The sequence below is a fragment of the Malania oleifera genome, chromosome 13 (genome assembly GCF_029873635.1).
Source record: "Malania oleifera isolate guangnan ecotype guangnan chromosome 13, ASM2987363v1, whole genome shotgun sequence".
Taxonomy (NCBI): domain Eukaryota; kingdom Viridiplantae; phylum Streptophyta; class Magnoliopsida; order Santalales; family Ximeniaceae; genus Malania; species Malania oleifera.
Window position 1 is genome coordinate 81,982,742 of NC_080429.1, and position 24,794 is coordinate 82,007,535.

The window sequence follows — 24,794 nt, forward strand, 5'->3', positions numbered from 1 at the left end:
CCCCGGGGCCCCCCTTGACTTACCCATATTGATGTTATATAATGCTATTGAATTGGGTAACTTTGTTCCATTGTTTGCGTTGGTTTCATGTTCCTCTTTGAAAGCTCAAAGGCAGGTGTCTAATTCAAAAATTATGAGTGCAATGAAGAAACGAGAAAGTTCATTCAAATCAGATTTGTGGGGAACTATTAAACTTTTAATGGTATGGCCCACTGCTTTCCTCTCTCTCTCTCTCTCTCTCTCTCTTTCTCTCAATATTGAGTGTCTTTCGCGTTGATCATGTTAATATTTATTATTGATATCAGTAGCTTTGTATGTGTGCATATGCATGTTGTCTTGAGTTGTTTACGCATGAAACGGATTTCAATTATTTTTTTTAAATAAAAAAAATTCCATTGAAGAATTAATTAACTCTATTACAAAACAAGGAAGGAGAACTATTTTGTTTGCATGCCCTTAATAAATATGAAATTTGCACCTCATGCAACTTTGCCTTTTTTTTTTTTTAACACATCCTTTTACCTATCTAAAAAAGAAAAAGAAAAAAAAATATGTCCTTTTACAAAGTTGGCCTTTTAATAAAAAATATATGATTGCACATTTGTCTAGGAGGATGTGAGATAGTGTTGAAATTATGCAGATCTTTGTACTTTATATATATATATATATATTTATTATTGATGCTACCTACTGGCTACTGCTAAATTTGCGTTTATACACACTCATATGCATGTGTGAAAATATGATCTTGTATGTTTAATCTGGCTTGCTAAGTAAGTATCATGTATTCATTCCTTTATTCCTAGAAATTTAATCTTTGGAATAGATAAGACATCTTCAACCATTTGTTTCCTATGAATTTTATTCTGCTAAAATGAAAAGCAATTGGTTGCATGGTTCAAAACCGTCGACAATGAATTCTGAGCATTTGGGCACAGTCAACATGGATGCAAAGTTAAGTTGACTTTTTCTCACTAGATATTTTTTGGGCAGTGCAAGAATGGAAATGACATGGCTGCATTCTTTCCGTTGGAAGATCTCCTCACATATGCAAAAGGACGTGGCGCTATTACAGGCAGAAATGAGGCCAAATCGGGAAGGAGAAGCTGTTCTGCAGCCTCAAATTCTCATTCAGATCGAAAACGATGCTGTGTAGGTTATAATCATCCTATATACATTTTTAGCTGTTGGGTGTATCTTGTATCTCATATAGAGGTGATTTCAACTTTGTAAAAAAAGTTAAGGGGAAAAGTGAAAAATAAAGATTATCTAATTTTGTTGCTCTGTCATCTTCTCTATCTTCTCTTCTGTATCTATTTAAATTTTTTCTATATAAGCTTGTTTAAGGTTTACTTTGTAGGATGCTTAAATGCCATGCTATTTTACGTGAACTTATGATTAATGAATTAGTCATTGATGCAATTTGCTGCACATATTAAATGTTATTTTGATGATATTTTATTGACTTGTGTTAGCATTCGTAATGTGTTGGGGATTTCAGTTTAAAAAAAATTTATGGTTGGGACTTGGGTAATAAACTTTTATGGTTCATTAGGAGTTTTGGTCCATGCCCATTGAGGGGAGGGGAAATGGTCTACCGCTTCAGGCTTGGACTGGGTGATGAAAAGCTAGTATTTTTTTTGCTTTAGTTCTGTAAGAAAATTTTTCTGTTTTTAGTTTGCATGTTTGCTGGAGATTCACCTGGATTATTTTTTAATAGCCATCCTCACATAGATCATGGATTGAAAATGAGGCCTTGATTGATTCAGTATTACAAATGTTGAATCTGTGCCATCTGCATTGATGTTTGAGTATTTTTCAAACTTTTAATCTAGATTTTTTTAACTGCCCAGTTAGACTTCGAATTCTATGTCCTATGCCTTCCCAAGACCCCAAATGTGGAGTTGTCATCCTCTGTGCGAGCTTATTATAAGTTGTTTTTTATTTAAGATTTGAGTTCCACTTTAATAATTTGTTACTCGGCAGGAGAAGAATCCATTGCTACCACTTGAAATGATAGAGCATCTCAGGAATGGTATTGGAGCTGGAGGACAGGTTTCTCCTACGCACGTTTTGCAATTATTATTTTGGAAAGTGTGAAGCATACTATTAATCAGGGTTATTTGATATTGCTGCCTGATGTGTGAATGTATAAACTATCTCCCCCTGCCCCCCAATTGGTGCGAGTATCAGGCCATCAGGGTCTAAGTGGTTTTGTTGTGCATGTGTTTCTAGTGCTGAACTTGACACTTTGATGCCTATTTTCAGATGGTGCACATTGAAGAAATTAGGGCCAAAATGGCCATTTATACGGAAATCCCAGATGTACTTTCTGAAACTACAAAATCAGCACTCAAACACATTGGCATTAATAGGTTGTACAGCCATCAGGTATGAATGTTGTCCATGCTGCAATCCTTTTGTATCATTTATTGTCTAAATGTGTTTCTGCTTTTAAGCTTGCATAATTTTCAGGCAGATTCAATACAGGCTTCCCTTTCTGGGAAGAATGTTGCTGTGGCAACAATGACATCCAGTGGGAAATCTCTATGCTATAACTTGCCAGTTCTGGAAGTGTTGTCACAAGATTTGTTATCATGTGCACTGTACCTATTCCCAACAAAGGTTCTTTTATAGTTGATTTTGGATTTCTTAATTTTTTTTAATGTTGATATAATGGTTTTTTTTTTTTTTCACTAATTTTTTTTTTTTAATTTCTTGATTTTGTAGGTCTTGATGGAAAGAAACTTTGTTCTACATTGTTACATGATGTTTAAATATTCATAGTTATTTATGCTTGCAGGCCTTGGCACAAGATCAACAAAGGGCTTTGTTATTTATGACAGAAGGGTTTGATTCTAGCTTGAAAATTGGTGTATATGATGGTGATACTTCACCGGAGGATAGGGTGTGGCTGCGTGATAATGCTAGACTGGTATTTTAGTAATTTTGGTTCTTGCAAAAATCACTCCCTCCCTCCTGGATGGCTCCCCCAACTTTATCTTGAAATATCCATCTTATTTGCAGTTGATCACAAATCCAGATATGCTACACATGTCAATCTTGCCTCTCCATGAACAATTTAGGAGAATTTTATCAAATCTTAGGTATTACATGGTTGGTAATATATATATTTTGCTCACAAAGTGTTTTATCATATTAATATTTTATTTCCTGTATTTCTGTTCACATTCTTCTTGAAAATCAAAATTTCATGAAGATCTATTGTTTGACAGTATTAAGTACATTTGTTTTTATTTTTATTTTTAAAGCTGAGATCTCTTCTACTCTTAATGACTAGATTTGTGGTCATTGATGAAGCCCATGTGTATAAGGGGGCATTTGGATGTCACACTGCTCTCATTTTGAGGAGACTTCGTCGACTTTGTTCACATGGTACAATTTCCTTCTATGGTTAAACAACTGGGATTTTCCTAGTCCTGTGTTATTGTTTTGCTTCATGGCACTGGGAAATAATTCTATAATTGGCTTCAATGTGCAGTTTATAGTAGTGATCCTTCTTTTATTTTTTGTACTGCAACTTCTGCCAACCCCCGGGAGCATGTTATGGTAAGCTTTTAAGATATTGATCAAATAATTATTTTCTTTTGTTTTTAACAATTAACTCATCATAATCTTATTGGCGATGTTATTTCCCTTGAAAAATTTCATGGTGCATTCCTATGCTAAAATTTTGTCTGGGACATTTAGGCCTGTTTAATTTTTGGAATACAATTTTCATTTTTCATTTTAGTTTTCCAAAAAAACTACAAAAAGATTAGAGAATTTTTCATTTTTACAACATTTTTTTTTTCAGTTTTGATGCTGTTTGCTTGTGAAAAAATAGTACTATTTTTCATTTCTAATTTAAATAATTACAGAAATGCCACCTTGTTTTCTAATTTTTGAAATATATATATAAAAGTTGGAAAATATCTTTTCATTATTTTTCTAGATTTCTAACTCTTACTTTTTGTATGGGGGCATGGAACTCGGATGTTAAGACTTTAATTTGTTTGTATAAATATAGAATTTCTTCTAGATCCACTCAAATCCAAGTTCAAGCCCAAAAATCCATAGTTTTATGTATTACCTTATATAAATTTTGGAAAATTGGAAAACAAGTTGTCTTTTTTGTGATTATTTTTGAAATCTAGAAATAAAAAGTTTAAATTTTTTTTTCACATTTAAACAAACTCTTTATTTTCTATCTTTTTAATATGAATTTGAAAAAAAACTAAAATTTTTATTATTCTTTGGAAAACTAAAAATTGAAAATCCAAAACTGAACGGGCCCTTATTTTCTTCCCATCTTTCTATTTGTCTGTCTCATTCAGACTGAAAAAAAGGAAGGAATTTTAGGACCAGTTTAGTTGTGGAGAACAGTTTCTATTTTCCATTTTAATTTTTCAAAAAATTACAAAAAAATGAGCCAACTTTTCATCTATAGAACTCTTTTTATGAAATAAATGAACAAAAATAAACAGTTTTGACGCCATTTGCTTGTGAAAATAGTTATTTTTTGTGTAAAAGTTGGAAAACATCTTTTTATAATTTTTTCTAGATTTCCAACTCCTTGTGTATGGAAGCATGTAATTTGGACCTTGTACTTTAATTTTTATGGATTATGTATAGAGTTTCTTCTAAATCCACACAAATCCAAATTCAAGCCCCAAAATCTTTGATTTCAATTATTTCTTTATATAATTTTTGAAAAATTGAAAAACAAGTTGTCTTTTTTGTAATTATTTTGAAATCTAAAAATAAAAAATGAAAAATTGTTTTGCACACTTAAACAAGCTTTTTATTTCTACCATGAATCTTGAAAACTAATCAATAAGCTAAAATTTTTATAATTCTTTAGAAAGTTAGAAAGATGAAGATGAAAAATGTTCTCCGCAACTACATGGGCCCTTAAATTTTTCTTTTTTAAAACATAAAAAGATACTGTTAATGAAAAACAATGTTTACAACTAATGGGGGATAAGAAATCTTCTTGGTAAAAACAGAGAACTAATGGACAAAAACACAATTACATTAAAGTTGCCTTTTGATCTCTTTTGGACCTTAGACAGCGTTACACCCTCAAAAATCCCAAAAGAATGTTCCCAAAAAGAAGCATAAAAAATAAATTTCTCCCAAAGCAAAGATGGAGAGGTCTTCTTATCTCCGAAAATTCTAGAATTCCTTTCAAGCCAGAGCTCCCACTGCTCTCTAAAAACTTCACAGATCCTAAAACTCCTTCCTGTTTTATTCTTCTCAAAACCCCAAAACTTTACCGTCAGAAAATAAAAAATAGATTCCAGAGCCACCAGTCCTCTCCAAAAAAAAGAAAACAGATTGTTCCACCTGTATCTTGCGACAATGAAGGAATAAATGGCTAGAAGTCTCATTTGATCCACTACACAGCATGCAAATTTCTGTACTAAGTGCTTTGCAAGGCCTCCTTATTTGTAACACATCATTCATATTGATCTTATTGAGAATGAGAGTCCATATGAAAGCCCAAACTTTAAATGGATCCTTTGCTTTCCAAACAACTATCTTTAAAAGGAAAGGACTAGGATATCTGGATTTTGTAAGATTAGGAGGAAAAAGACATTCAAGAGAAAGACCCCGAAGTGTTCCCAATCCAAAGCCTCGTGTCCCACCACAAATTTGGGAAGAAAGAGTCTAGGACACCCAATAAAAAAGTTAACTCATCAACCTCTCTTCATTGGGACTCCTGAAAAAGTGGAAATTCCAAGAAAAGAGCCCCCTTTATTGGAATAAAAAGATGAAATTAGTGTCTTATACATTGAGGAAAGTCTAAACAAACGTGTCACTAATAGCTCCATTGAAGACGCACCAACCCAAAAATCCTCCTATAAATGAATTTTATCCCCAAACCTTGCTTTGAAATGAGTGACCAGAAAGAAATCAAAAGCACTTCTAAAACAAACTTCTGAGGCCTTGCATAAGTAATATTGCCCCTTCCTTTGTAATCCCACCCATTCCTGTGCAATTCATATTTATCTTTATCACTTTATGTCATAAAGAATTAGGTTCTAAAGGAGACCTCCATAACCATTTCCTAGTTAAGTAGATGTTTTTAGAAACCACATAACCAAGTCCCAAAGCCCCTCACCCCCCTCCCCCCTCGACTTAGGCCTCCTAGCAACATCCCTACTAACCAGGTGATCCCACTTATTCTATTTGCCGCCCCCCCCCCCCCCCCCCCCCCCCCCCCCCAAAAACCAAAAAATAAATAAATAAAATTTAGGTCTCGTTACAACATCCCAATTAACCAGGTGATCCCTCTATTCTCCTTGGTACTAGACCACAAAAAATCTCTCTTAATCTTTTTCAACTTCCTTGCCACCCTAGAAGGTAATTTTGAAAAGGGATAGAAAATAGATGGGGATATTAACAAGGGAAGCACTAATGAGCGTGATTCTACCTCTAATGAAAGACAAGTGTTTTTCCAACCCTCCAATCTATTGCCCACTTTGTCAATCAAAGGATCCCAAAAAGCATCAGAGGGAGGATTACCCCTAGAGGAAGATAAAGATATGGTAACAATGAAGAAAGTGATCTACAACCTGCTAAAGATCTAAATCTCTAAAATGCTTTTGCTTAGATTGTTGCCCTCTAAACTACTCTTAGACAAGTTGATTTTCAAGCCTGAAATTTTCTAAAATATTCTTAGCAATAAAATTCTTTTGAAATTTCACAACATCATTCTCAAGAAAAAAATGGTATCATACGCAAACTGAAGGTGTGACACCTCCACATCTTCTTTGCCTACAGACAAATTGCTAACAACCCCCAAATTCTGAGCATGAGACGCCAACCTACACAAGACGTCCACTACCAAAGTTGTTAAGAATTGGGAGAAAAGTTTCTCTCTATTGATTTTTACATAACACAAGGACTCTAAGGGTATATATACATGAGAGAATTGAAAAAAATGGAAAGTATATATTGCTCTAAATGCAAAGTGTATGTTTCTCTAATACTCCCCCTCAAGTTGGAGCATGGAGATCTGTAATGCCCAACTTGCGTGATAATTCTTGAAAGTGTTCACGACCCAAAGTTTTGGTGAAGATATCAGCCAGTTGACTGTGGGTAGGAATATGCTTAGTGAAGAAGAGGCTAGACTGTAACTTTTCACGAACAATATGACAATCGATTTCTATATGTTTAGTATGTTCGTGGAAAACAGGATTTTGGGCAATGTGAAGAGCCGCTTGGTTGTCACAATTTAAGAGCATAGGCTGGGAATGCGGTACGCCAAGATCATTTAAAAGAGTTTTGAGCCATGTAAGTTCACAGGTAGTGGAAGCAAGTGCCTGGTACTCAGCTTTGGCAGAGGAAAGAGAGGCTGTAGTTTTTTTCTTAGTGCGTTAGGAAATTGGACTAGTGCCAAACTGAATGAAAAATCCAGTGGTGGAGCAGCGAGTGAGTGGACAACTAGCCCAATTCGAATTAGAATAAGCTGAGACTTGAAGAGTGTTGGCAGTAGGAAAAAATAAGCCTTGTCTTGGAGATGCCTTAATGTATCGAAGAACACACACAGTAGTATCATAATGCGGTTGTTTGGGCTGGTGCATAAATTGACTGGAAATACAATGTTGGGACGAGTGATGGTGAGATATATCAAACGTCTAACGAGTCGCTGAAATGAGCTTGGATCGGAGAGAAGATCACCAACAGTATTATTGAGCTTCGGATTTTGTTCCATGGGAAAGTGGGTAGGACGAGCACCCGGATGACCGCTATTAGTGAGGATGTCAAGAGCATATTTGCGTTGGTTAAGAAAAATGCCAGTTGGAGAGCGAGCTACTTTGAGACCAAGGAAATATTTCAATTTTCCAAGATCCTTGAGTTTGAATTTCTGAGCGAGCATGACTTTGAAAGTGCTAATATCGGAGAGATCATTGCCTGTTATGAGAATGTCATCAACATAAACAAGTATGAGAGTAAAAGACTGACCCTGAGAGCGGGTGAAAAGAGAGTGATCGGCTTGAGATTGGGTGAAGCCCGCAGCAAGTAAAACAGAAGATAATTTAGAGAACCAATTACGAGAAACTTGCTTGAGGCCATAAAAGGATTTCTGAAGATGACAAACACGAGTCTCCCCCTGTGTGCAATAACTCAGTGGAGGGATCATACAAACCTCCTCATCGAGGTCACCATGAAGAAAATCATTGTTGACGTCCAATTAAAGGAGATGCCAATTCCGAGCTGCAGCCACTGTAAGAACACACCTGATAGTAATGAGTTTAGCAATAGTAGCAAAAGTATCATGATAATCCAAACCTTCTACCTGAGTGTACCCCTTGGCCACTAAGCGAGCTTTGTGTCGTTCCATGGATCCATCGGCCCGAAGTTTTGTTTTAAACATCCATTTACAGCCAATTGGTTTTTTTCTAGGTGGAAGGTGTTGAAGAACTCGTGTATTATTGGTTTCTAAGGCTTGTATTTCAGAAGCCATGGCATCACGCCAATGGGAGTGTAGCACAGCCTGAGAATATGAGGTGGGTTTGGGATGTTGGGCCATAACAGAAAGAAAAGCCAAATGTTGATTAGAGAAATGATGATAAGATAAAAAAGAGGAGAGACAATGAACCGTACCTATAGAACATCTTGAAACCTGTGAAGCCGTGGAGGACTGTGGTAAAGTAGGACAGATATAATCAGCCAAGTAAGAGGGATGTGTGACAGCTCGTTTGGGCTGTGAAGAGGTGGGTGGAGGGGGTGGTGGGGAAGGGGGTGAGGGTGAGGGAGGCGATGAGGAGACCAAGTGAGAAGGAGGGAGAGATGGGGGCTAGGGTTTCGTGGAGTAGGTAAAGTGTAGGAAGGATGTATAACAGGGATGGGAAGGGGAAGGACTAGAGTAGATGTAAAAGTTGGAGATATGAGATGATAGGGAAAAACATTCTTTTCAAAAGTGACATTAAGGGAGATAATTTTTGTTTTTTTTGTTTTCAAGATCATAGACACGATAAGCTTTATGATGAGCAGGATAACCTAAGAAAACACATCGAAGAGCACGGGGAGAGAATTTATCATGGTATTGGTGAGCAGTTTGGGTATATCACAAGCACCCAAACACTCGCAAGTGTGTATATAATGGTGGTTTTTGAAAAAGAAGTTCATAAGGGAACTTATGATTGAGGTTGGGTGAAGGGGTGCGGTTAATTAAATAAGTGGCTGTGAGAATGCATTCACCCCAAAAAGAGATGGGAAGATTAGCTTGAAAATGTAAGCACTGAGCCACATTAAGAAGACGATGTTTACACTCGGCGACACCATTTTGTTGAGGTGTATCCACACATGTGTGCTCATGAAAAATGCCTTGAGCATGGAAAAAAGGTTTGGAGTGGAGTGGATAGAAATTCTCTACCATTATCAGTGCGCACGTGCTTAACAGTGCAATTGAATTGATTTTTAACCTTGGCGCAAAAATTTGTAAGGCAAGAGAAAGTATCAGATTTCATGCGCATAAGGTAGACCCATGTAGCACGTGAGTAGTCATCCACGATTGTTAAAAAATAATGTGCACCAGAAAGTGAAGTCGTAGGATAACCACCCCATATATCACAATAAATCCGATTAAAACAAAATATGCTCTTATTTGTATTTAAAGAAAAAGGTAAACGAGTGTGCTTTACTCTAGCACAAATATCACAAGGCAAATGAGAAGAAATATTTAAGGTTTTTGGAATACATGAGATAGAAGGGTGACCAAGACGTTGATGCCAAAGAGTAGTGTCAGAAACACGTTAAGATTGGAAAACTGAGGCGGAGGGAGGTTTATAGTGGTAAAGCCCATCCCGTACTTCACACGTTCCAATTAGCCTCCTCGTTGATAGGTTCTGAAAGACACAAAAGGTGAGAAAAAATATAGTAACACAATTGAGATCCTTGGTAAGTTTGTTGATGGATAATAAATTAAATTTAAATGAAGACACATAAAGAACATTAGAAAGAGAGTATGAGAAAATCGCATGGTGCCAGTATGAGTTACAGAAACAATGTCACTATTTGGAAGCTTAATGGGGCATGCTTGATTGAGAAGTTGAATATTATCAAGAGAAGACAAATTGGAAGTCATGTGATCGGAGGCACCTGAATCAACAATCCATTCAGTGTTAGAAAGAGAAGCAAAATGACAAGAGGTGAGGTTACCAGCAAAATTGGTAGAGTTGGTGTTTAGGGGCAATAAAAGATCCAAGAGTTGATGATATTGTTTGCTGGTGAGACCAGGGATAGCAATCTCAGAAGAGGTTGAAGAACTGTTGACATTATTTTCAGCTATTGAAGAACCAGATGCTTCCATAACGTCAGATAGTTCAAATAAATAATATTGCCGAATCGGGTCAAAGCCGATCTTTGTGATTACCAAAAAATAAACCTTTGATTTAATAATCTCGCCGTAAGAACTTGTAACTAAGGGATGAGAGAAAGCCAGAGTCCAAAGAGATAGAGTGAACGATGACGAGTGCCGGTAAAGAGGACTGCGGTGGAGAACACGTGAGCACTGGAGATGATGAGAGAACTAAGAGAAACGAGGGTACTGCTGCTGCTGCTTGCGCCGGCGACGAAGATGATGACCGCTGAACTGAGAAACGGAGACCTGAGAGATAAGAGATACTTCCTAGAACGGAGATTGCAGCTCTAAAAGAAGCACTTCGTGCTCAACAACAACATCGGCATAAACTATACGTTGAACTTGATGAGGAAAGAGAGGCCTCGGCTACTGCAACCAGTGAAGCGTCATCCATGATCTTGCATCGCCGGAGATGAGCGGTACACTGAGACGAACAACTCTGGGAGACTGAGATAATGCCGGAGATGATGACGCCAGAGAACTGAAGTGACATGGGATCGTCGGAGAAGACAACCGGAGAAGCTAGTTGCTGAGGACTGAATGAAAAAATTCACCGGAGATGACACTGGAGAGAGGAAACGGGGGCTGAGAGAAGAGATATGGCTGGAGAAGATAAGGGAGTGCCGGAAACTGAGAAGCTGCGAAGGAAGCTGAGCGAACGCTGAGAGATAGGCAGGAAAAAAAAATGATGAGCGGAGCAGCTACTCCTAGAAATGGGGTTTGGGTGGGTGATGGCCGTCGCTGCAGTCTGCTATTGCCGAAAGCAGATAGACGGATGGCTAGAGTTGCAGCAAAGAGATGCTGGAAAGAGAGAGAGCCGAGAAGATGCCGGAATGAGAGAGAGCCGAGACTGAGGCAGCTGGAAAGAGAGAGGCAGCCGAGAGAGACTGAGAGCCTAAGAGAGGTAGTCTGCCAGTGACGAGGACGAGTTGATGATGACTAGAGAAGCAGAGAGATTAATCAGCCAAGGATGAGCAGAGACAGACGAGGTGGAGTGAAAAACTGAGACGACGACGAAGAACCGAGAGACTGAGACATTGTCGGGATCTGCTGCTGCTCTTTGCCAGAGAAGACGTCGTCGGGTGGTGATGGCCGTCGGGAAGCAGGGTCGTCCACTGCTGTCTGCTGTAGAGAGATGGAAGAACCGAGAGGCTGCGGGAGGTTGCATTCAGAAACGAGCGAGAGGCTGCGGCCAGGAAGGTTAGGGAAAAGAAAGAAAAAAAATTAGGTTTTGAACTTGGCTTTGATACCATGTTAAGAATTGTGAGAAAAGTTTTTCTCTATTGATTTTTACATAACACAAGGATTACAAGGGTATATATACATGAGAGAATTGAAAAAAATGGAAAGTATATATTGCTCTAAATGCAAAGTGTATATTTCTCTAATAAAAGTAAACAAGAAAAGGGGATAACAGATCCCTTTGTCTCAACTCCGTTGAAATGTCAAACCAATCCCTAGGCTGATCATTAACATTCACAAACAAGCTGGTAGAATTGAGGCACCCTCCTATACATTTACACCAAAGATTCCCAAACCCTTTTCTTTTGAGCATATTCGTTGGGAAATTCCAATTAATCATATTTATGATTTTTGAGAATCCAACTTAAAGACCACTCCATTTTATCTCTCCTCCATCCTTGACCTACTCATTGGCTACCAAAATAGCATATAAGATTTGCCTATTTTAATGACAGAAGATTGGGCCAAAGATATTGTATCCCCCTGCCCCTTTATAATCCTTTTTGAAAGAACCCTTGTCAACAACTTATAGACACTAGTCACCAAGCTAATAGGCCTAAAATCCTTCACCCTTTTGGACTTGTCCTTTTTAGATATAAGAGCAATGAAAGTATAATTCATGCTCTTGCTCCTATGAAATTCCTCAAAAAGAAAAAAAATTCATAACATCCACTTTTAACACTTCCCAATTATCCTAAAAGAAAGCCAATGTGAATCTGCCTAGACCTGGTGCTTTATCTCTATCCATATCAAAGATCGCCCTCCTAATTTCCCCCAAGTTAAACAACCTCTCCAACCACTTAGCCACCTCTTCCCCAATTGGTTTCCAATCTAGCTCCTCCTTCATTAACCTATTCTTACACTCATCTCTATACAACCCTTTATAAAAATTAATGATCTCCTCCCCATTTGTTTATGATCTCTCGTTACCGCCCTCGAATCTACCTCCAGCTCCTTAATGAGACTCTTCCTTCTCCTCCCATTAGCCACCCTATGAAAAAACCTAGAATTGCAATCCTCTCTTTTACCCAACTAACTCTAGAATTATGACGCCAACTCCTCTCTTCCCTCATCGAAAACACCTCTAGATCATTGCTAAGTTGAACCCTTCTAACTCTATCTTCCTCCTCTAATGAACCACACTCCTCTTGTCTATACCAACTACTAATCTCCATCCAAATGTCATTTTTCGTCTCCCTAATATCCCCAAACAGTTCTTTATTCCAATCTTTCAGTTTTTCTTTGACAAATTTTATCTTTCTCATCAACTTAAAGCTTTTCCATACCTGAACGTGGTACTCACTCCACAATGCTCCTATAGTATCATGAAAAAAAGGATGCAAATGCCACATATTCTCAAATTTGAAAGGAGTTGGACCCCACTATAGGGTTAGAATCGAAACGAATTAGAAAGTGATCTAAAGTGAGCCTAACTAGAACCTTTTGAACTATATTCGGAAATAAATCCTCTCACTAATTAGTATACAAAAATTTATCAATGTGAGTCGAGGCTTGTCTCCCTAGAAGGTACCCAAGTAAAACAACCATTATTCAGGGGAATATCCCTAAGACCACAATCCCTAGTAAAAGAGTCAAAAAGTCTCATGCGAGTGGTCACCCTAGAACCCCTAAACTTCTCTCTTGAGGTCCTTAGGACCATAAACAGATGTAAACACCATTCCCCGACACCTATAAGCTCAAGTAAGAAAGACAAGGAGAAAAAATTGGAAATACAATCTTTGCAAATAGCTAGCCCCATATCTCATGCCACTAATTGCCCTCCCCAAGCCTTTGAAGATTCTAAAGACATGAGAATCAATCTTACCTAACTTTGTCTCTTGAAGAAATAAAATATTAGGGTTGATTTTATTCATCATATCCTTAACCATCCTTCTCTTGTCTAACCCTCCTAGACCTCTATTATTCCAAAACAAAAGTTTCATTTGGTAACCCACTACCAACCCCCCAAAAGCTTACCCACTTTCTTATTGTTTATTGAGGAAGCTAATCTAACTAATGCCTTGCTCAATTTATTAGTTTTTTTCCTCTCCATGAAGTCCTTTTTCTTAAGCCTAACCAAATCAATAGATGGAGCTATCAAGTTAAGACCCAAATCATCAAGCTAAAGTAGAGGTGGGCCACACAGCCTTGAAATTTTCCGTGTCAACATGGTGGCACTTGCACTTGCACAAGCACAGCAACAAGCTTGCCTATGGTTTGATATATAATACTTCTTAATGATTGGACCAGTTGAGTTGCTTTATTTTCCCTTTCTAAAACTTTTCTTCATTGTGATGTGGCTCACTTCTCTACCAGATCTGGTTCTCTACTGTAGTAGGTTAACAGTTTTCTATTTTTAAAACACTAAAGGAAGCATGAAAAAGTACCAGCACACTTATTGGTAACAAGTGACATGAATTTTGTACATAAATTCTCTGAATGGCAATAAGTTGAGAGTTGTAATGCTTTGTTAGGAATTTTCATGATTTATCTCAAGGTTTTAAAAGGTGCTATTGAGGCTTGCCTCGAGTAAAAAGCATGCATGCCAAAAATGCTCCAAGGCATAGTCTAAACTACCCAAACTCTCCAAAAACAAACACATAATCCAATAAGGCCTACACTTGCTTTTTGGGTTGAGGCTTACTCATTTTGAGTTGATCCTTTCAAAGTCAACTTAAAAAAATTAATCAAATGCATGTAGGGAAGGACCGAGGAATGGATGTTCTAATCTGAGTGAATCTATAAAACTATTGAACGTAAACAAACAGTCGAAAGTTGCATCTTGGATCATGAATACAGTTTGAACTTTACAGCCATGTTTATCTTTTAGCATGGCTTACTTAAATGATTTGAAGTTTGTATGGTTATATTGACCAAAAAGAAGTTTACAAATCATTTTCAAATTTTACGTGTGATTTTTTTATTTCTTATTTTTAAAATTTATATGTAATGCATTTATTATTTAGTTATAAATATAAGATTCCCAAAAGGCTTACACTTTATTGCCCTGAGGTTTATGCCTCACTAGGGTTGAAACAACTCACGTTATGCCTTTGCCTTTTAAAACCCTGATTTATCTTGTATTGATTAAATATTTTGTACTGGACATCAAAATCAGATCTATCAGTTAGGAACACATTTTTGCGTTGCTTCAGGAACTTGCAAATCTGTCAACACTGGAGCTGATTAAGAATGATGGAAGTCCTTCTGCTTCAAAGCTTTTTGTTCTATGGAATCCTTCCTTATGTCTGAAAACAGTGGGAGCATTTTTCCAAATTCTGACACTATTTTATCTAGAACAACGTGAACAGCTTATGTTTTACTTGCTAATGCTGCTGGATTACAGGTTTCGAGAAGAACTCAGACTGGCTTGGATGCTAGTAAAATTGTTGCCAGACGCTCAAGGTAACGCATTCCGTGCCTATATGGCCATGAGGTCCATGGCGAATTATTGGCCATCTTCTTTATTTAATGTTGTAGATGTGATGTAGGACAAGAAGCAAGACCTTGGGAAGATCCTTGCTGGAGAATAATTAAGAAGAGTAGGGTTAAGGAATTGTTGGATTGAGTTAGTAGTTTATTATGTGAATTTAGTATTAGTTAGTATAGGATTATGTGTATTTGGGGGTTGTTTGTAATATTTGTGTGAAGTAGGGGGCATATTGTAATGTAATGTAGTTTTGGGGTTTATATGTAATTTCATATAAAGAGGCTTTCTTTAAATAGTGTGTTAAAGCCATGTTGTAGGCTGTTTTGATGAATTTTTTGAATTAGAATTGAACGTGAGCTTCCCCGCCGTATTTCTTCCCTCCTTTCTTTCCCTTCCTTTCTCTTCTAATTTCTCCGTGTTTGCAGAATCTTGATGTTGCACCTGCATCATTTGGTATTAGAGCTCACCCATGATCTCATTCTTCCATTTCAATCCCCCATTCTTCCTTCACTCTTCTTCTTTTTTCTTCTTCCTCCTCCTCCAGTCTTCTTCTTCCCTCTAATTCCCTTCTTCCCTTGTCTCGGGTTCTGCCATCTCCTTTCCTTCTCTTGTCTGTTCTACCTTCTCCATTCCTTCTCTTTCTCTATTCTCTCAGCTGTCCAGCAGCCCCTTCCCTCTATTTTTCTGCTCTATCCTTAACCCACTGCTCTGCCTGCAGCAGTTTTATCCTCCTGTCTTTCCTTCTTCTTCTTCTTCTTCTTCTTCTTCTTCCTCTTCCTCTTCTTCTTCTTGTCTTCTCCTTTCTCTGACACTCTGCATTCTGAAATTATGAAATTCTCTTAGTTCTTTCATCTTCCATTCTCTCCATTATTCAATCTCCCTTTCTGTTAGTTTCTCATTTCATCATCCTTGTTCTGAAATTTCAGTTAAAGAAAAGGGAGACCGAAAAGCAGTTCTGCTGTTCTGAACTTTTCAGAAAACTCCAGTCGTGTCCCTTTTTTTGAAATCCTAATTTCCACCCTAGATTCTATAACACTACCCACGCCTTCAAAAACAGAAACCATAGAAACCCTCTCTCCAAAAATTTCATCACTGTCCGAATATCCGTGAAGCTTCATGCGTCACCCGAAATTCTCTGGCCGCTGACCCCTTCAACATCCATCCTTGCTGGAGTTGTTTTGGTACACCACCACTAGCATTCAACTCACCACCCTTCAATCTACCACCCCCTCTGAAAATCATCAGTGGAGCACCATCTCCGGCTCCCCATGCACCCTACACGCCGGTGACTGCAAGTGAGGATTCTGCCGGACTCCTACCCTGCTGCCAGAATCGTGAGAAATTGGTTCTCACAATGAGAAATTGGTATTTTCTCCACGATATTTTGATATGCAGCATGGTATTTTGATCATGAACACAACATAATGCAAGCAAGTGTGGTAATTTGACACGAAACTCTAGAAATTGATATATTATTGTACCATCAGCACTTTGGAGCCTGGAGTTGTCACTGCCAGCAATAACAGATCAGTTTGCATCGCTGTGTTTGTGAGTTTTCTTTGTAATTAGTTTCATTTCAGCAGGACAATCAATATTAAAGGTGAATTGATGATAGTTGTTTTAGAAATTGGGAGTAAGGCTTGTCGGAAATTGTGTTAAGGCTGTTGGTGATATATAGCTGCAGCATATATATGCATAAATTCAGTGACATGGTGACAAATTATAGGAAAAAGGAATGCCATTTGCCAAACTTTTGGCACAATTTCAAGCTTTTCAACACTTTTCTCAAGTGTGGAGAAAAGGTTTGCAAAATCATCATTGATGAAAAATGTACAACAAATGTGGTTTCCATTAATGGAGTCACTCAAATGCAGCTTCATCTGGAACCTCACCCAAAGCCTTATGTGATATCTTGGGTTGAACTCTTTTACACATGTTTGCGCGAGGTGTTTGGTTCCTATCCAAATGGGTGGCTATTTGATAATTTTTGGTGTGATATTATACCTATGAAGATTGGCCATGTACTCCTTGGTTCTACTTGGATAAATAATTTGGGTGTGACTTAACACATGTGAACACTTTTGTCTTCTATTATAATAGAAAGAAAATCATTTTGAAGCCTGCTGTGCCAACCAACCAAGACAAAGAATCTGAGATTATTGATCATGTCAAAGTTACTCAACTTAAAGACACTACAAATAAGGCAATGAATGTGTTTGAAGACATCCAAAGTCTTTCAAACAGTCCTATTGTAGAGTTTGCCATCCCCGATGATTTCATTGTTGCTAATTCTAAAGTCAAGTCTATGGTGCTGCCAATGGAACATGGTTTCTTCCCTTATTCAAGTGCTGGCTTTCGAAGTGTCCAAGTTCGCTTCTTACTTCTAGTCCTCCAACATTTTAAAATTTGAGGCTGAATTTTTTCTAACTAGGGGAGAGTTGATGTAGGACAAGAAGCAAGGCCTTGAGAAGATCCGTGTTGGAGAATAATTAAGAAGTGGGGTTGAGGAATTGATGGGTAAAGTTAGTAGTTTATTGTATGTGTTTAGTATTAGTTTAGGATTATGTGTATTTGGGGGTTGTTTGTAATATTTGTGTAACTGCAGAATGTTCATGTTGCGCCTACATCAAGATGCTTGCAAACTAGCATTAGACACGAGGTTTGTCGTGTATTTTTTTTTCTTGATTGTGGTTGATACTTAGGTGACTTTGTTACCTTTCATTTAAAATTCTTGTTAAAGGTGGCTGATAGATTGGAGAGCATTACAGGGGGTAGGGGGGTAGGGGAGAAATCATGTTGGGAGGTAGGAGGTTGAAAGGTGAGTGGGGCTTAGGCCTTGGTAACTTGGTGTCTATTGCGCTCTTGGATAAGTGGTTATGACTTTTCTTTGAAAATGGACTCACTTTGGCATAAAGCGATTAAAAGTAAATTTGTCTTGCAAATGATTGGGTGGGATGCTAATGTTAGCGTGAGGGTTGTTCGTAAAAATGGATGGGAGATAAAAGGTTTAATTGATCGTGAAGCAATTAATTGGGGTTTTCTTGCCTTTCTCCAAGTCATTGCTAATGCAACTTAAAATTGGGACTCTCAATTTCACTTATTGGGGGTTTAATGGATTTAATTTTGTCAAATAGAGAATCATTATTAATTGAATTAAGGATTTTCCTTTCGGATAGAATGGGGCTTGCTTCCGAACACACTTGTGGGACAAGGAAGGGGTTTCTTTGTCTCTAAAGGCATTTTTGTAAATTAGGCATTAGGGCTACTTTTTACCTTCCTTTTTCTTTATTAAAGGAAGTTAACCACCCCCCCCCCCCCCCTTGAGACACCCACACACACGTTCAATTGTTTGTATGTTCAATTTGGGAGAGAAAAAAGAGAGTTGCAAGGGAAGAAGCTCTAGGTTTGGGTAAGACTTGGTATTCAAATCTTCAGAGGAAGAATAAGGTACTTTTTCAATCACTCTATTCTAACCCTAGTTACTTTTGTCGTTTTTTCATGGGTGTTGTGACATGTTGATGGTGTGCTTAGGGGTGTGCAAAAATTACCAAAAACCGAAAACCGGACCGAAATCACAAGTGGTTTGGTTTTTCAGTATTCGGCTTTGGTTTCCAAAATATAACCGAAAAACTGAAAAACTGAAAAAACTGATTTAAATTTAAATTATATGCATAAATTAGTATATGTACTTAATACATGATTGGTCCATTTAATATTTAGAAATCAAAATGCCTAATAGATTCTCAACAACCCTTGTGAAAAGCAATTGTTGAATATTTAGAAAATCGGTTAAAAACCAAAAAATCGCATCCGAACTGCCGAATGTTCGGTTCTCCAGGGGATAATAAATTTGGTTCAGTTTGGGTTTCGGTTTGGGAAGACTAAAAACCGCAATGTTCGGTTTGGTTTTCGATTTTGCCCAAAACTGAACCGTAATAAACCGATTACACCCCTAGGTGTGCTATTCCTAATCCTTTCAAGTATGTGCTAAGTTGAATCCATCTTTTGTGTTTGCATTAAAATCCTAGAGTTATTCCATGTTCAAGTGAAAAATCATTAATTTGTATTTTATGCATGTTAAAGTTGTATTCTTGGATAACAACAAGCTTCTCTTAAATCTAGTAGTGTATCCATGGTTAAAGTATGGATTATATACATGATATTAGGGTTTGATGCGATGCTGAAAGTTGTATCTAGTTGTAAAGGAAAATAGGGAGAAAAAAGAGGTTTTGATGTGTTTTGCTTGTGTTTAACTGTGTGTGTAGGTCTTGGAGAAGAAAACTAGTGTTGGGAGGTTGAAAGCTCGGTCCAAAACAGGCGGAAAAGTGCTCGTGTGCGAAGTCATTAGAGAATAGCCATTATTGCTGGCAAAAAGTAGCTCACCGTAAAATGGGGTGTTTTGACTTGTTTACTGGCTAGTTATTTCTTGCATTGAGGTTGTGGGAGTCCTAGACAGTGAACGGTGGCATTTTTGTGTGGTTCTAGCATCAAAATAGGCAGGGCAGCTTGTTTCAAACTGTTAGGCCACTGCCAGAACCCTGACCAGCCGCCGGAGAAGGTGGCCGGAGAAGTGCCCTCATGTGCATTTTGAAGAAATCATGGACTGGTCCACTTAAACCGGTCGACCAGTCTGCTCATTTATTTATTTATTTATTTAATTCTGTCTTTAACTTCAAAAATTCATTTAAAATTGATTTTTTATGCAAAAAAATTCCAAGAAGTAGAGGAAAATTAGATAAATATTTTTTTTGTTTTAAAATATTTTTCAATGAGTTTTCTTCTTTGTTTTCAATTTTTAAAATTTTCTTCTTTATTTGATGTTTTTTAACAAAAAAAATGCATTTTTTAAAATAAATTTGTTTTCTTTTGAATAAAAAAAGGGCTTCTGTATTTATTTTGCTTAGTTTAAGCATCAGTATTAATTTTAGGATTTTTTTTTTCTATAGTTTGATTTATTTACAGGGTTGTTTTTTTTATTTTTATTTTTTATTTTGTAGTAAAAAATCCAAAAAATTGCAAAAAGAAGGAATAAAATTTCATGAAATTTTTTTGGTTGTTTTCCAGCTCTTTGCATTATTTGTAGGGTTGTTTTTCCTTGGATTTGAATTTATATATATATATGCTCAAAGGCCAAAGAAAATAAGGAAGAGCTCAAAAATCTAATTTTGGCTTTTCCCCTTTGTACAGTGGATGTTAACTTTGTTTCTCAATTTAGTAAGTGGATATTTCAAAAGGGAAAAAAATTGTACATGAAATAATTTTTCTTAACTTAGAGAATTGCATTTTCAAAAAAAGGAAAGTAGATTTGATTAGAATGTGGTTACCTTCTATAGGCCATGCACATATTGCATGTGATTTTCTTTCTTTAAATTCACTAGATTTTCTTTTTGATGTCTTTTATTTTGGTAATTTTGAAATGATGTTTCAAGTATTGGTTGTTTGATTTAGAATGTTGCACTTTTGTATAATTGAGCAAGATGTATCTTCATTGCATTTTATTTATCTACATCGTGTCTTGTTGAACATTAAAACATCTTAACAAAATCTGACGAGGGATCTCAAGGTGGTGTCTTTTGCATACTTTGAGGATTTCTAGGTGAGGGTAATCGCCATCTTGTGTAGGGTTGACCCTAAATTTAACATAGGATAAACTTACACTAAAGCACCTTTATGTGAAAAAATCTATCTGGAGATGGACCTCAAGGTGGTGCCTTGTGCATACCTTTGAGGATCTTTACATGAGGATAATTGTCGTCTTATGTGGGGCTATCCGATATCTTAAAGGCTAGTGAATTCAAAAATGGGAGGATTAAAGTCTTGATGGGTTGAACTCGAAGGTAATCATAGATTCATAGGTTAATTAGGTATCGTTTGTAGAATAGGTATGTAGGGGTGCTAGCACCTTACCTTCATGTAAATGCACTCCTGAACTTGACTTGGTGCGCAGACCTTTGACTATTGGTTCCTTAGACCTTAGGTTAGCTGGTTGACTAATCTATTGATAGTAACTAATTAGGTATTGTCACCTTACCTAAGATAAAGTAGGTTAGTAGTGACTTCATTCGTATAATGTTTTACCTATATCTCAACCTCATTCAAAATTTCTCATTTTGAGTTTGCCATCCATGTTGAGATGGTTCGGAGATACACCCTAGTGGAGGTGAGCCTTTGGAACGTGTTGACAGATATCTTGATCATCATCACTGGCAGTCACAATATCATCCATAATAGCAAGTACAATCTTATGTGAAGCTATATGGCGATAGACTACTAAGATATACATCACACCACTAAAGATCGACTCAAGTACTATGGCACTAAATTGATGAAACCATTGGGAGACAGGTTTAGGCCATACAAGGATTTCTTGATCTGCCACACCAATTTTGACTCCCCTTGGGCAATCCATATCAACCTCCTCTTCAAGGTGAGGCATTCTTCACATTTAACTGGCACAAAGGTTGGTGATAGGTGGTGGCTAAAGAGATGAACAAACAGGCTAAGGTAAGTTTGGCAATCGAGGAGTATGTGTTAGAATAATCTAAACTATGCGCTTGAGTATATCCTTTAGCAACCAAGAAGCCTTTAAATGCTCCATAGAACAATCAGGATTGACTTTCACAGTATGCACCTAGTAATCGACAATGGACTTGGCAGGATAAGAGTTACCATTACCTGAGTGTCATTATTCTATAATGCATGCTTCTCTTTGACTATTGCAATCCTCTAGCTTGATGGTGTAAGGTTGAGAAAAAAATTAAGAATGAGTAACAAAGGAAAATGTACTCAGAAAAAAATAATATGAGGGTGACAAGAAATCATAGGAAATAGAGATTGGATGCTGGGTATAGGTGTATTTACCTTTTTGCACATCAATAGGAAGACCAACATCTTTAGGAATATGATCAGTGAGGAAATAGAAGCGTAGAAGTAGAAGTTGGAGGTGGCTCTCCTCCCTTGTGTCACTGTTGCCTACACAACTGCAAATTAGGATGATCCAAGTGACAAGAAGGACTCAATTTGGATGAAGATTGAAGAGGATTGGGTAGAGATGGTAGGTTAGGTTCTAGAAGTCTACCCATCAAGTTTAGGAAGACTCGAGGAATCAAAACAGTACGGTGTAGTTTCAAAGAAGATAACATTAGAGATGAAAAACCCATGTAAAGTAGGGATATAACATTGATATTCCTTTTGAGTACAAAGGTAAACCACAAAAATTAATCTGATAGCACGAGGATCCACACCTAGACCTAATTATTGACAAATGACATAGCCAAATATATGGGAAGCAAAGTGAACACAATGGTGCCTTTCCCCACAAAACACACTCAAGATTAGACATAGAACTCAAAGTAGGAATTAGTTGTTTTTACTTGTCTTGTAAGAATGACAATGCAATGGTGGGTATGAAGTGGTGTAGCAACAGCAGTGAAGGAAATAGAAGGAGAGAGGGACTCAAAGTAGTAAAAACTCCAGTAGCCTATTAATAGGGTATTAGTTGATGATAGGACTGCAATTAATAATTTGCCCTCGGTGATTAATCTATTCACCACAATTGGTTTTATTCCCTTCAAATGTATGAGTGTGCTGTTTCTAGGTCTTCCAAAACCATGGGTTTAATCTTTGATTGATTTAAAAGTAGGCAAGAAAACCTCCATATGCTTCTTCTTTACAGTGGATCCACAGAATGCATTGTTAGTTAGACTAGATCCACTTGAACCTAAATTTTCTCTTATATTATCAATCATTAATATTTTAGAATGATGACAATGAAAGTAAAACTATTGTTGTGGATGATAAATTGTTTATAATAACACCAAATGCTACAAAAGCTATACTATATGATACAAAAGTGGGTTCTATCAGACTGACAAGAGCAGAGCCTAAATATGGAAATTTCATTAGGAAATGATTGGGTATGCAAGGATTAACCGCTCAAATGCTATAGATGCTAACGAGTATACTACGAGAATGGGCATTGTAGGAATGAGTAGAGTCTAAATGTAGAAGACCCACTAGGGTCACATTGATGAAAGAACCTACATCCGAAGAAGAGTCTAAATGTGAAGAATTGTCTAGGCCCCGGTTGTTGGAGGGCCTGTAATGTAGATGTAGAAAGCCATGAACTAGTGAATGGGTTTGAGGCCAGTAGGAAATGCCTAGAAAGAGGAGGAGCTACAAGCAATGGCTATTGAATATTTAATGAAGTAACTGTTTAGGCTATTGAGTCATCGGAATGTGTAATGGAGGGTGACCATGGTTTGAGACCAGCCCAATTGGACCTCAAAGACTTAAAGGCTTACCCAGCAAAGCTAGATAATTTGAGGGCGGAAATCTTAGACTCACCAATAGAAGTAAATCTAGGAACTGAAGATGATCCCAAAATCACCTATATAAGCCAGGAAATTAATTTTGAACAAGAAGATAAGGTGACAGATGTCTTGAGAATATTCATAGATTGCCCTGCCTAGTTATATGATGAGATGCTGTGATTGGATGGGTGACCGGTCGAGCATAGGCTATCTATCAAGAAGGGGATGGGGCCACATCATCAATCTGGTTGGATGATGTTTGTGTAGGTCAACAATATAGTGAAAAAATATATTTTCTCCTGAAGTCTGGATTCATTCATTTAGTCTGCTATCTGGAGTGTCTATTAAACATGGTTCATGTGTCAAAAAAAATGCGAAACTGAGGAGGTGTATTGATTTTAGACATTTGAATATAACTACAGTGGAGGATGAATATTCAATGCCCATTGTTCATTTGCATTTATATGGATCTTCAATGCATGAAATGTTTTTCTTTATAAATGGATATTGTGGCTATGATAAGATCTTTGTAGTGAAGGAAGATATCTAGAAAACAGCCTTTCAACACTTGGGTTCGATTGGGATTTTCAAGCAGTGAGGCCTTTTAGATTGAAAAATGGCATGGCTATGTAACACAAGGTGATGAGTTTTTTGATATATCCTAAGGAAATTTATGGAAATGTACCTAGATGACATAGTAGTGAAGTCCCATACATTTGAAAGCTTCATTATGAACCCAAAATCGACTTCAAAAAGCAACATAACTTAAAGATGAACCCCTTCAAAGGTCCTTTAAGGATCGACTTACTGGCTTCCTAATCCACAATAGGGGAATAAAGGTGGATAAAAATAAAGCCAGAGCAATTATAAAGGCAAAACCTCCAATGAAATAATTCCAAAAATTTCTTTGGCAAGTCAATTTCGTACTTTGCTTTACTTCAAGTATGGTGGGAAAGTCAAGGCCTTCACACCTTTGTTGAGACTAAAAAGCAATCAGGAGCTTGAGTGGAGGCAGGGGCATCAGGAGGTGTTGGAGAAGATAATGAAATATCTCGCATGACTGTCCATACTGGTACCGTCAGTTGTCAACTTCCATCATGGGGATTTAGTTTGGATATTTATTGGCACAAGACAACAGCAAAGGACGTGTGGAAGTAGTTCTATATGTGTAAAAATATGAATGATACTGAAAGTAGTAGATATTCAACGGTGGAAATAGGTTTACCCATGTTTTATAGTGGTTAAAAAACTCATGCATGGTTTTCCTTGCTGTGTCCATGGTTCCCTAGGATAATCTATTAAATACATGTTGTCACAACCAATTTTAAGAGGAAGGATGGAAATCAAATCTGGCCCTAGTGGGTTTTAATTTGGTATATGTGTTACAAGAAACAGTGAAGGGCCAAACCCGTCTGGTTTCCTAGCAATCACCTAT

The 24,794-nt window shown here is 37.2% G+C and overlaps 1 protein-coding gene across 5 annotated transcripts in view; it reads left to right on the plus strand.

Annotated features, from left to right (window-relative positions):
- LOC131146670 (uncharacterized) overlaps positions 1-24,794 on the plus strand; it is a 51,280-nt gene that overhangs the window by 2,409 nt on the left and 24,077 nt on the right. For 4 of the 5 annotated variants that reach the window (XR_009134427.1, XR_009134428.1, XM_058096407.1 and 1 more), the window contains exons 4-14: positions 105-202; positions 994-1,152; positions 1,987-2,055; positions 2,269-2,391; positions 2,476-2,625; positions 2,804-2,935; positions 3,028-3,107; positions 3,302-3,396; positions 3,503-3,570; positions 14,773-14,874; positions 14,964-15,022. Coding sequence is in view for 3 of the 5 variants with exons in the window: in XM_058096407.1 (XP_057952390.1) it covers positions 105-202; positions 994-1,152; positions 1,987-2,055; positions 2,269-2,391; positions 2,476-2,625; positions 2,804-2,935; positions 3,028-3,107; positions 3,302-3,396; positions 3,503-3,570; positions 14,773-14,874; positions 14,964-15,022 (1,135 nt within the window). In the remaining 2 variants the exon portion in view is untranslated. Of the gene's footprint in view, positions 1-104; positions 203-993; positions 1,157-1,986; positions 2,056-2,268; positions 2,392-2,475; positions 2,626-2,803; positions 2,936-3,027; positions 3,108-3,301; positions 3,397-3,502; positions 3,571-14,772; positions 14,875-14,963; positions 15,023-24,794 lie in introns of all 5 variants that reach the window. The other variant, XM_058096408.1, reaches the window with a different exon arrangement.